Genomic DNA, 12625 nt, shown 5'->3' on the forward strand with positions numbered 1-12625 from the left:
CCAAGCAGTGACTTGAGGCCACGGGAGCCCAGGGAAGGCTGGGGCTCCTGGGCAGAATCCAGAGTGACTCATCCACAGTAACTTGGACCTTGGAACTTTTCTCTTCCAGGCCATGAAGGTGCTTTCCAAAAAGAAGCTGGTGCGGCAGGCGGGCTTTCCACGTGAGTGTGTGGTCTTGGGATGTAAACTGTCCAAGGGAGGACTGGTTTGGGGGTATCCCATGAGGACCCCATGACCGAAGAGAGCAATCTAGGCTGGATGGGAGCCACTGAGGGGACTGGAAAGGAGATGTTCTCTCAGTCAGGCCTTTTAGTTCTGGCTGTCTCGGCTTCCCCTCCAGACACCCCCTCTCCTTGGCTTCTGCCTCCACTTTTCCTCCCTTGGTCTCTATATTCTTCCTTTCACTTAGTTTCCCGTCCAACCTCCACTTATTATTGGCCTTTAGCTCCCTCTTTTCCCTGAGGAAAGGTTCTCTCCACCTTTTCCTCTCCTCCATTCCCCTCCCGTTGGTCTTCACCTTCCCCTTCTCCTGAGCTCCCCTCCATCTTTGCCCTTGACCTCTTTTCTATCCCTCCTCTCCTTAGCTTCCATTCTTCCCTCCTCTGCCCTCCATCCTCCCTCCCCTTGGTCTCTACCTTCTCCCTTTTCTTCTTCCATACCCCTCCCCCTCACTTCCCCATCTGCCACTGGAAGAAGTACAGAAAGAGAAACAAATGATAATTTTGTTACTACCTTGTTAAGTTTAGTATCCACTTAAAAGAAACAATACTGTGTATAACAACTTCTCTACACAATCATTTGTTTGTCCATTGTATGTTGCAATGATTATGTTTGCTCATTATCATTCACAAGCAAAAGAAAATTGAAAAAGCATCCAAGAAAAACATCCCCACTTCCTCTCCATTGTATAAATAGAGTAACTTGCTGATCTTTGCTTTTTTGGCTGCCATGTTGAGCTTGCAGCCCCCTAAATCCTCAGGCATTTTTCCAGACAAATGGTCATCTAATTGTGCTTTCCCCGGCTTTCCCTCTTGTTCTCATTTAGGTGACTTTTTTTTTTTTAACACAATTGTTAGTCTTTCCATTGATCCCAATTAAATTTCATTTTCTTTGATTTGGGCCAGTGGCTCCCTTGACCCAGATTATCCGATCAGAAAGAAGAGGCATTTATGTTGGGTCTTAAAGCCTGGATGGGGTATCCACAGGTCAGGGGGCATTTTGTATATAAAGAATAATGTGAGAAAGGCAGGAAACAGGAGAACCTGCAAACCATAGGCCAGGGGTCCTCAAACTACCGCCAGGCCAGATGCGGCAGCTGAGGACGTTTATTCCCCTCACCCAGGGCTATGAAGTTTCTTTATTTAAAGGCCCCCAAAACAAAGTTTTTGTTTTTACTATAGTCCGGTCCTCCAACAGTCTGAAGGACAGTGAACTGGCCCCCTATTTAAAAAGTTTGAGGACCCTTGCCATAGGTGATAAGCAGACCAGTTGGGTTGGGATGTATGGTGTGTAAATGGGAATAATGTGAAATTACTCCTAAAAGGTTTATTAAAACCAGGTTGTACCTAGAAATGCAAGATCATGAGCTTTATCTCCATCAAATGGGCAGCAAGAAACTAGCAGTGGAGAGGTCTCAGTATCCCAAGTTCCCATTGCCAGACCTTTTCTGGGATGGTTAACTCTTCTTCCGGTCCCATCAGGTCCTCACGGTGTGGTATGTTTGTTCTTCCCTATCAGGCCGTCCCCCGCCCCGTGGTACAAAACCTGCCTCGGAAGGCTGCATCCAGCCCAAGGGCCCTATTGAACAGGTCTACCAAGAGATTGCTATTCTCAAAAAGCTGGACCATCCCAATGTGGTGAAGTTGGTGGAGGTGAGACACAGGGAAGTGGGAGGAGAAGGGTGAGGGCAGAGCAGCTTTGAGTTTAAGCAATTCGTATGGTAGAGATGGAGAAAACATGAGGGCTGGTTTAGGAGACCCGGTGATGGCTGCAATCTGAGCTTTTACCCAAGTACAGGGGTCACCTATATGCTGATGGCAGATCAAAAACTGGAGAGGGACAAAATAAAATTATATTGCTATAATTATTTATATGTTACCTACATTTACCAGCATATTCCTCTCATCACCTTTCCCAGAGACCCATTTTTTATAACAAAGAATGGATAAAAGGGGGAAAAAAGCACTTTAGCAAAACGGGTGGATCCAAAAAGATTATATACAATATTTCCTTTCCATAGTCCCTCACTTTTGCAAAAAAGGTGGAGGGAGGGGGGTCAATTTGGATAAGCCTATTAATTAATTATGCAGATGGTTATTTCCTACCTTATAGTAAATGTGGAACAGCGAGGTAGCATCATAGTGCCAGAGCCAGCCTGGAGTCAGGAGTGTGTTCAAATGTGGTTTCAGACACCTCCTAGTTGTGTGATCCTGGGCTAGTCATTTCATCGTGTTTGCCTCAGTTTCCTCATTTGTAAAATGAGCTGGAGAAGGAAATGGCAAATCACTCCAGTGTCTCTGCCAAGGAAAGCCCAACTGGGTCATGAAGTGTCACACAATGGAAATGACTCAACAACAATCAGTAAACAAGACAGAGAAGCCCAGGAGCTGCAACTTCCTGGCCTCAGAACTGGAACTTGATGCATTTGTAGAGAGATGGTGTATTGGACAGTTAGGCAGTTTTAAGTTCTTTGGAGTTGGAGAGAATTAAGTTCGAATCACGTCTCAGCCTTTGAACCCAGGTTGTACCAACCCCAAATGGTTATGTACCTCCATCCCCCTGCATAGCCTTGAAAAATTTTCCCAAACACAGGTAGGGATGGTGTATGGGGAGAGGAGAGACTGAATTTGTGAGGATTTATGCGGTTGGTAGAAGTCTGAGTGTGGCCGCTCTGGTTGACCGTAGTGGACCATAGGAATGAGTTTTTAGTTCCCAAGTCTTGGATCTTTTCCTTAGATCTTTGTCTTCATTCTGGAGAGTAGGAATAGAGAGTATAGCCAACCTGCCTCTACAGCGCGGATTGGGAGGACATGGACCTTATGCTTTCTCATTCTTTCCTCTCTCTTCTCTTCTCACATTTTCCGTTTTTGTGTCTTTCTTGACAGGTCCTGGATGACCCAAATGAGGACCATCTGTACATGGGTAAGAAAGCCAGCTTTCCCTTCCGCTGGTCCCGTCCTGTGCCTGCCAAAGCCCCAGTGTGCTTTCATTTTTGACTTGCTGAAGTGTCCCTTCTTTTGTCATAATAGCTTACATTTCTATAGTGCCTGAAGACTGGCTAGGAACTTTGCATTCACCAGCTCGTTTGAACCTTACAACAATCCAGGGCTATTTTTATTCCCATTTTACAAATGTGGAAACTGAGGCAGAGGTTAACTGACTTGCCCAGGGTCAAAGAAATGGCTAAGGCCAGATTTGAATTTAGGTCTTCCTGACTCGAAAACCTAGCTGATTTTCTTAATCATCTTAATAATAAAAATAATAAACAGGAAGAATCTTTTCTCTTGGAACTGGGACCGCATTCTAGGCCAGATCACTCTTTTATGGCCACAAGTCCCTCTTTCTGATTATGTTTAGTTTGGGCTAATATGAAAATGAACTTGTGTTTCCTGAGTTTACCTCAAATAACAGTGAGCAGGGAGGACTCAGTGTGCTGTAGATGGAGGGAAGGGAGTGGGATGAGGGAGAAGGCAGGAGCCTATCCTTTGAACACTGGATAATCCACACCCATGGGGGAAATGGAAAACTCACTGTACAGAATGCCAGATGGCATTTGAAAGTATCTGAGACTTTTATAAAAAAATTACCCAGAACTACTGTGTGCTGAGGAGTATAATCTCCTTCGGAGGCTGGCTACATAGTCCTAAGATTCTACCCTCACTCAAAGCATCTTGGGAAATTCCTTTTTGGAAATCCTAGCATCCAGGCTGGAAAGGACCTCAGCGATTACCTAACTTAAGATGGAAGACGTGTCTAAATCTCTCTCATACAACATCTCTGACTGTCCAGCCTCTGCTTAGAGATCTCTGGGCTGTGGAACTCACCAGCCTCTGAGGAACTCACCAGCCTCTGAGGCTTCCCATTTCTCTTATGGACAGTTCCCAGTATTCAGAAGTTTTCTCTTAGGAGTAGCTAAAGGACTCAGTGGATAGAGTGAGAGACTTTGCAAGATCTGAGTTTGAATCTTTCCTTAGACACATAATATCTATGTGACCCTGGGTCATCCTTTAACTTCTTTTGATCTCACTTTCCTCATCTGTTAAATGGGAATGATAATGGTATCTACCTCATAAGGTTGTGAAGCTCAATAACACAGATAAAGTGCTTTGCAAACTTTAACATATTACATAAATATTTTTATTTTTTATTATTTTATTATATTATATTTTTATTTTTTAAATTTAATTTTATTATTTTATTATAATATTGAGCATAAATCAACCTCTTGTCAACTGAAGCTTGCTGCTCCAGGTTCAACCCCTTGTGGGCCAAATCCAGTTTCCTCTTGCACATCTTGGACCTTCAATCTTGAGAACTGTAATGTTCTCCCTTCCCCCACCACACTCCCCCAGCCTTCTCTTCCTGAAACTAAATAATTCCAGGTGCTTCAACTTCTCCCAACCCTGTCTCTCCAACCTTTTCTGTACACCCAGAGCCGAAGCTCTGTGTAGGGCAGAGGGCAGCTGCCTGGTCACCTCTCTTACTCTAGATATTTGACCCCTAGTCACGCAGCCTGAGGTCCCACTGGCTTCCTCAACTGCCATTGTAGATTGTTGACACATGGTCCTTGTAGCCTACTCTATCTCTTTTTCACATCAATTAACAAACACAGGAACTACTGATCAACCACATTTCTCCCTCATCTTGCACTTGTGAAATTATTTTTTTTTTAAGCATAGCCTACGTATAGGATTTTACATTTGTTTCCATCACCTTTTATTGTATTTTAGTTCAGTCCATCATCCCTGCCTTTCAAGATTTAAAAATTCTAATTCTATTATTAGTTTGTTAGTTTTTCTACTCTGCTTTCTGTCATCTCCTGATTTGCGAAGAGTATCCCATCTGTCCCTTAATCCCGCTCATTGAAAAAAATCTTGAATTATCATTGTAAATCCTAAAGAGAATTATAATCTACAAATGTGAATTATTGCTAAATGTTTTCCTCACCCCCCAAAAAAAATCCTTTGAAGGAAATCTATTATACAGCTAGATCCTGATTAGTGCAAATAATGAATCTCCCAGAAGTGGTTGTATTAATCAGATTTACATCACATTTTCTTCTGACCTCAGATGAATGACCATATTTAACAAAATTATAAGTTTGAGTCATTTGAATTCAAGTCCATGAGACCACTTTAGGGGATTCGTTATTCACCCCAATTGGGACATAACTCCACTGATTTTACAGATGAAAACATTGAAACTGAGCTAGGGATCATAGTTAAATATAAGAAGAGAGATTTGAACCCAGGTCTCCTTGACTGTAAGTCCAATGCCCCATCCACTAGGCCATGGAGTGTAGGCTTACCCCTTCTCCACAAGAGTTCACCTAAACTGCCTAACAATAACATAAGAGGTACATAATACACGTCACTTTCTAGTTGTATACGTTACCCATTAATAGAAAGGAATGACAATTCTGATAACTCTGATATCAGAACCATTTAACTCTGAGGGTTTAACATGAAAACTATCCATCACAGTTAGCCCAAGTTTTGAATACCTAATCATGATGACTTTTTAAAGGTATGTTTATTAAATAAAACGATAGATAATTAGACCTGGAAAAAACCTGTAATTTATACATCTGTCTCATTGCTCTAGAGTAAGGGGGTCTTATTCCTATATTATCCCCTGGACTTCTTGGAAAGTCTGATGAAGCTCTTCTCAGAGCCTCTGGAGTTGTTTAGCAGTTTGGGCCAGAAATGGGCTGGTTTCATACAAACAGATCAACCCACTCGCTCCTGGCTAGTTTAATGGTATTTGGGTGGAGTGAGGCAGAAGGAGGGAGGAAGTTAGACCACAGTGGGTTTTGTGAACCAGCCCTCAGTCATAAAGACTAAAATAGCCACGAGAAACATGAGCCAGATCCGGCCTCCATGATCTGTGATCTGCCAGCTGCTTAGACACCTCGTTGCATTCTCCTCTTGTCTTCTCTGAAGTCTTCCAACACACAACGATGTTGTCTTTTCAATTGTAGTCAAGAATGCTTTGTCCTGGCTTGTGTCTGCCTGCCCACATCAGTTTTGGATTTAAGGCTTGGAGGGTATACGCTGTTATTGTGGCCCACACTAGCAGCCCACTGTGGGAAAAGGAGGCTGTCAAACTTGGTTGGAGTCAAGAGACTTAATGCCATCCACGGGATGGACATTGTTGTTATTGAGTCATTTCAGTCGTGTCTCTGTCTCACTCTTCATCATCCCTTTTGGGATTTTCTTGGCAAAGATACTGGAGTGGTTTGCCATTTCCTTCTCCAGCTCATTTTATAAATAATATTTTTTTAAAAATTCCCCTAGTAAAGACAATTTTTAACGTTCATTAAAATTTTTTTTTGAGTTCCGAATTTTCTCTCTACCTCCCTTACCTTGCCTCTTCCTGAGACAGAAAGCAATTTGATATAGATTATATATGTTCAATCATGCAAAACACATCATTATATTAGTCTTGTTCTCAAAGAAGATACAATTCTAAAGAAAAAAACACCAAAAATACAGAAAGTGAAAAATAGTATGCTTCAATCTGCATCTAGAGTCCATCAGTATTGCTGAGAAGGGGTAACTGATTTATAGTTGATCATAGTACAATGTTGCTGTCACTGGGTACAATGTCTTCTTGGTTCTGCTGAGAAGAGCTAAGTCATTTGTAGTTGATCATCATCCAGGTTTTTTTTTTAATTATAGCTTTTTATTGACAGATCATACGGGTAATTTTTCAACATTGTCCCTTGCTCTCACTTCTGTTCCAACTTTTCCCCTCCTTCCCTCCACCCCCTCTCCTAGATGGCAGGTAGTCTCATACATGTTAAACATGCTAAAGTTTATACAATATATGTGTACAGATCCATACAGTTCTCTTGTTGCGCAAGAAAAATCGGATTCAGAAGGTAAAAATAACCTGGGAAGAAAAGCAAAAATGCAAGTAGTCCACATTCATTTCCCAGTGTTCCTTCTCTGGGTGTAGCTGATTCTATTCATCATTGATCAATTGGAACTGAATTGGATCTTCTCATTGTCAAAGAAATCTACTTCCATCAGAATTGATCATCATTTAGTATTGTTGTTGCCATGTATAATGATCTCATGGCCCTCCTCGTTTCCCTCAGCATCAGTTCCTGTAAGTCTCTCAGGTCTCTCTGAAATCTTCCTGCTGGTCATTTCTTATAGAACAATAATATTCTATAACATTCATATACCATAACTTATTCAGCCATTCTCCATCTGATGGGCATCCACCCAGTTTCCAGTTTCTGGCCACTACAAACAGGGCTGCCACAGACATTTTGGCACATAGATCATCATCCAGTTTTGCTGTCACTGGGTGCAGTTACTTCACTTTGCAGCAGCTCATAAATCCTTTGAGGTTTTTCAGTAATCCACCTGCTCGTTAGTTCTTATACTCCAGGAATATTCCATTCCATTCACATAGGACAACTTATTCTCCAGCTCATTTATGGATGAGGATTTAGTGATGGACAAATTCTTTCTTGTGTGGGCCCCAGTTTCCTCATCTGTAGAATGGGATAGATGCACTACCCCCCTACGTGGGCTGTTGGTTTTATGAATCTGAAAGCGGTGTGGAAACATGGTTCTAATATTGGTTTTTTTCCTGAGAATGACAAGGGTGGTAGTAGGTTGCAGGCATTTATATTCTCTGTTTCTGCTTCTTCCCCCTTTGTTTTCCCATCCCTTATCTACTTCAAGAATATTTTTTGGGGAAAACTCTGGTGGAATAAAGTGAGCTCTAGGTGGACATGGGCAGGGGTTGAGAAGGGAAGGGAAGCACAAGGTAGAATAAACAGCTCCCAATCTGTCATCTTCTTTCTTTCCTTACAGTGTTTGAACTGGTCAATCAGGGGTGAGTATTCCAGGCCAGAAGCCCTACCGGGTTTCCCAAGGGGCTGAGCTGAGTGCTGTGAGCCCAGAGATTGGGGGAGGGGAACGATTACATTGATCTAATTAGATTTTTTTTTTTGGCCAATAAATGTTCAGGCCTGTAATGGAAGTGCCCACAGTCAAGCCACTGACTGAGGACCAGGCCCGATTCTACTTCCAAGATCTGATCAAAGGCATCGAATATTGTAAGTCAGCCTTGAGCCGATCTGGATGGTGCTGGTGGGGGGAGAGTGGGAGATCCAGGGAGGTGGAAAATTTTCAGATTTCTTGAATTTCTCTCCGGGGAAAGGGGAGGAGTACATTCTCTAAGATATAGTCATAAACTGTTTGAGGCTCCACAATGAATTATGGTCAGATTTTGTTGTTGTTGGGTCTTGGCAGAGACCCTGGAGTGGTTTGTTATTTCCTTCTCCAGCTTATTTTACAGATGGGGAAACTGAGTCAAAGTGAAGTGACTTGCTCAGATTCACATAGCTAGGAAGTGTCTGAGGCCAGATTTGGATGTTAGTCTTTCTGACTCAAAGCCTGGCACTCTGTCCGCTGCATCCCCTAACGGCGCATTATGATCAGAAATCAAAGACAAATCTCTGGGAAATAAAAGGGTATCTCCTAAATAGCAGTGAGGTCGTCATAGTTGATTTGAAGTTCAAAGGATTGAAAAGGTTAGGGAAAAACAATTAGTAAGATATAATATGGACTATCATTTGTTTACTTTTCAAACCAAATAAGCCATAACTCCTGGTATTTGATTAACCATCTGTTAATTGAATCAAAACCTTTTACAAATAGAAGCAAGAAAGGAAAGGAACAATTATTAATAAGTGCCTACTATGTGCTAGGTACCACTTTGCAGATTTCTCATTTGATTCTTACAAAAATCAAGGAAATTAGGTGCTGTTTTTACCCTCGTTATATAGTTGAGGAAACTGAGGCAGACAGATGTTAAGTGACTTGGCCGGGATCACACAGCCTAGCAAGTATCTTAAGGTTGGATTTGAACTCAGGTTTTTCTGACTCCAGGCCCAGCGTGGAGTCATGAGAACATACTTGGATTTTTCGGGTCTTGCCTCTCTTATCTGAGTGCTAGTGTCAGTGAAAGCAACAGTCCTAAAATGTGACTTGAAGTAATACTTAGTTTTTGAAACAGAAGGATAATTTGTGAAGTCTTGCTCCATATTTGGGGCTTTTGCTCTTTAGTGGGAAGAAATGACTTGCTTATTTTGAAGGTGAAAGGAAGCTCCCTCAGTGATGATCTCTTCCTCTCTTCAGAGTTAGGTGGAGGAAAATGGGAGAAAAGCAGAGGCTGAACTTTCTCCAAGGCACAGGGTTCCAAACTCCTGGCCAGCTTTGGTTATCCCTGAGGAGGTCTGGAGTCTTCCCTGACTCTCCTGGAAAGTTTTGGTCTCAGGAGATCTAGGGTTGAGCCCAGGCTTCCATTAGCTGGCTACGTGACTTTGGGCTTCACCTCACTTTCCCAATTTTCTTGTCTGTAGAATGGGGACAATGCCCTAGAGCTTCTTTAGAGTTGCTAGAATGGGAGGGAACACGTGGTCACATTTGTGAGTGGGGGAGCTTTTTTGGGCTTACTCTGTGTCTGGTCCTCCTCCCTCCCCAGTGCACTACCAGAAGATCATCCACCGAGACATCAAGCCATCCAACCTCCTGGTCGGAGAGGACGGACACATCAAGATCGCTGACTTTGGTGTGAGCAATGAATTCAAGGGCACCGATGCCCTCCTCACCAACACTGTGGGCACGCCTGCCTTCATGGCTCCTGAAACGCTGTCTGAGACACGGAAGATCTTCTCCGGGAAGGTAGGAAGGGCAGGTGGGTGGGGATGGAAGCCACCCTTTGTCCTGATACATTAGAGAAAAAAGTTTAGATGGAAACAACATTAAGCACTTCATGTTTGTAGCACCAGAGAAACAATTACAAGCGAAGCAAGATGACCCTGCCCTCATGGAGCATCTTGTAGGGCAAGAAAACATAAAAGAGGGAGCTAGAAAAGGGCAGACCTAGTTGGCACCTCAGGGTGGAGGTAACTGACAGCCAAAGGTACCCATCAGACCCAGAGGATTCGGCCTAGTGGGCAGAACTTGGGCCCGGAGATGGGAAAACCTGCATGCAAATCTTTCCTTGATGCTTGCTTGCTGTGTGAGCCTGGGCAAGTCAAGTTACATCTAAATCTGTTTCTTCATCTGTAAGAGAGGGTTATTAGTACCTCCAGTGTCCCTCCCACTAAAAGCAGACTATTTCCACTACAAAATAAACTTTCACCTTTTCGGAATGTTAGATATTAAGGCCTTTAGGTGGCGCTGAGCTTGGAGTCAGCTGGACTCACCCGAGTTCAAATCTGGTCTCAGACACTTATTAACTTCATGACCTTGATTGTCTAAAAAAAAAAAAAAAGTCCAATGTTTCTGTTGCTGTTTTTGTCATTATCTCCATTCCACCTGCTGGGGTGTCTTCTCTTTTCAGGCTCTGGACGTGTGGGCCATGGGAGTGACCCTCTACTGCTTTGTCTTTGGCCAGGTAACCCAGTGGGAGCGTTTTTTACCTACTCCATCATGGGAGGGAGTGGGGGGGGGTGCCTCTCTAGCCACCAAGCATTCACTCTCTATGATCATAGAGCTGGGAGAACTTCAGAAGCCATTGAGTCGCACCCCCCCTCATTTACAGATGACCTTGCCCGGGGGCACAAGGAAGTAGGTGGAAGTGATGAGGTGCAAAAGATGAGGTCAGTGGTAGTAAAGAGGTGCAAGAACTGATGCAGGTCCAGTGCAAAAGAATTTGCAAACCCGAAATCTGTGACAAAAGGGATTTTTATTGTTCACTAAGAAGGAAGCTTTCTTAGGGGGCAAAATTCCTCCTTACAAATTTGGCAGAGGTGGATTAACAGACCCCGCCCCCCCTTATATGGGCCTTATATTGGCCTGGGGCTGGGAGCTGTCTGGGCTAATCAATAGAGGACCATTACTATTATTACCATTATTCTTTTTTCTTATTTTATTTATTTAAAACTTAATTACGAAATAGAAAAAAAAATTGTCATGTGCACAGTAGAATATGAGAGGATTCGCAATATAAAGCAATAAATTTCCATTTCAAGAAGACCAGTGTAATAAATATTACCCATTGTGTTCAGAGCTGTCCATCTTTTCTTTGCTTCCTTTTATAGGGTTTTTTCTTCTCTTCTATGTAATTTTTACCTTATTCTATTTTTCTTACTTCCTTTCCACTCCCCCCAAGAAGTCTAAAATAAAATCAGATATATTTATATATATAACACATATATAGACATATACATCTACATAGATACATATAATCATATATAAAATACACCATATATTCATATGCATCTAAGTAAGATCATACAATGCTTATTTCCACTTGACCTCTGTTTCTCTGAAGGTGGATCCCATCTTCTTTCATAAATCCAAGTTTTTCCATGTGAAAAAGCTGTGAACAAACTGTTCATTTTTCTTTTTTTTTTAATTAAAGCTTTTAATTTTCAAAACATATGCATGAATAATTTTTTGCCATGTACAAACTGTTCATTTTTCTTTTTTTAATTAAAGCTTTTTTTTCAAAACATATGCATGAATAATTTTTCAACATTGACCCATGCAAAACCTTGTGTTCCAAATTTTCCCCCTTCCCCCCAGATGGCAAGTAATCCAATATATGTTAAATATATATGTTATAAATATATATACATATATTGGATATATAATTATCTTTCTGCATAAAAAAATCAGATCAGAAGGGAGAAAAAATGAGAAAGAAAATAAAATGCCAGCAAACAACAACAGAAACGGTGAAAATGCTATTGTGATCTACCCTCAGTTCTCCCTGGGGGCAGATGGCTCTCTCCACCACAAGATCATTGGAACTGGCCTGAATCATCTCACTGTTGGAAAGAACCACGTCCATCAGAGTTGATCATCGTATAGTCTTGTTGTTGCCATGTACAATGATCTCCTGGTTCTGCTCATTTCACTCAGCATCAAACTGTTCATTTTTCAATCCGACATCTTTGGTGTCACAGCAGGATTCTGTTCTCTGTCATATTCATCCGTATGTCCCTGTGGCTTCTCGCATGGGTCCCTGTGCAGAACAGGTGCTCAGTTAATCTCTGGTGAATGAGTCAGTTGTCATTAATAGTGAACCTGAGGGAAACCTGGTGTAAGGGCTGGAGAGTTGGCTTCTTTCTAAGTCAGAAAGAACTGGCTTCTGCCACTTCCCGCTTCTGCCACAGGCTAGCTGTGCGTTTTCTTCCCTGCCATCGGTTTTCCCATCTATGATGCAAAGAATAATCCTAGCCACCTAAACTCAGCCTTGAAAGGATAGTCCCTTTGACATAGAAGTGTCGTTCCTATGGTATAGATGAGAGCCAGTCAAGGGTGTGCTGGAAAATGTTTAACAATCAGCTTTTTGGGAGGGAAAACATACTCACAATATCCACTTTTAAATTTAGTTTCCATTAGCAACATTTGTTCCATCATTTTCTTGA

At 42.2% G+C, this 12625-nt stretch overlaps 1 protein-coding gene across 5 annotated transcripts in view; it reads left to right on the forward strand.

Annotated features, from left to right (window-relative positions):
• Positions 1 to 12625, forward strand: part of CAMKK2 (calcium/calmodulin dependent protein kinase kinase 2) — a 67392-nt gene that overhangs the window by 36171 nt on the left and 18596 nt on the right. For all 5 annotated transcript variants that reach the window (XM_031948550.1, XM_031948553.1, XM_031948552.1 and 2 more), the window contains exons 5-11: positions 110 to 161; positions 1738 to 1871; positions 3105 to 3141; positions 8052 to 8073; positions 8208 to 8296; positions 9727 to 9926; positions 10591 to 10644. In XM_031948550.1, coding sequence (XP_031804410.1) covers positions 110 to 161; positions 1738 to 1871; positions 3105 to 3141; positions 8052 to 8073; positions 8208 to 8296; positions 9727 to 9926; positions 10591 to 10644 — 588 coding nt within the window. The remainder of the gene's footprint in view (positions 1 to 109; positions 162 to 1737; positions 1872 to 3104; positions 3142 to 8051; positions 8074 to 8207; positions 8297 to 9726; positions 9927 to 10590; positions 10645 to 12625) is intronic.

The sequence above is a fragment of the Sarcophilus harrisii genome, chromosome 1 (assembly GCF_902635505.1).
Source record: "Sarcophilus harrisii chromosome 1, mSarHar1.11, whole genome shotgun sequence".
Lineage (NCBI taxonomy): Eukaryota > Metazoa > Chordata > Mammalia > Dasyuromorphia > Dasyuridae > Sarcophilus > Sarcophilus harrisii.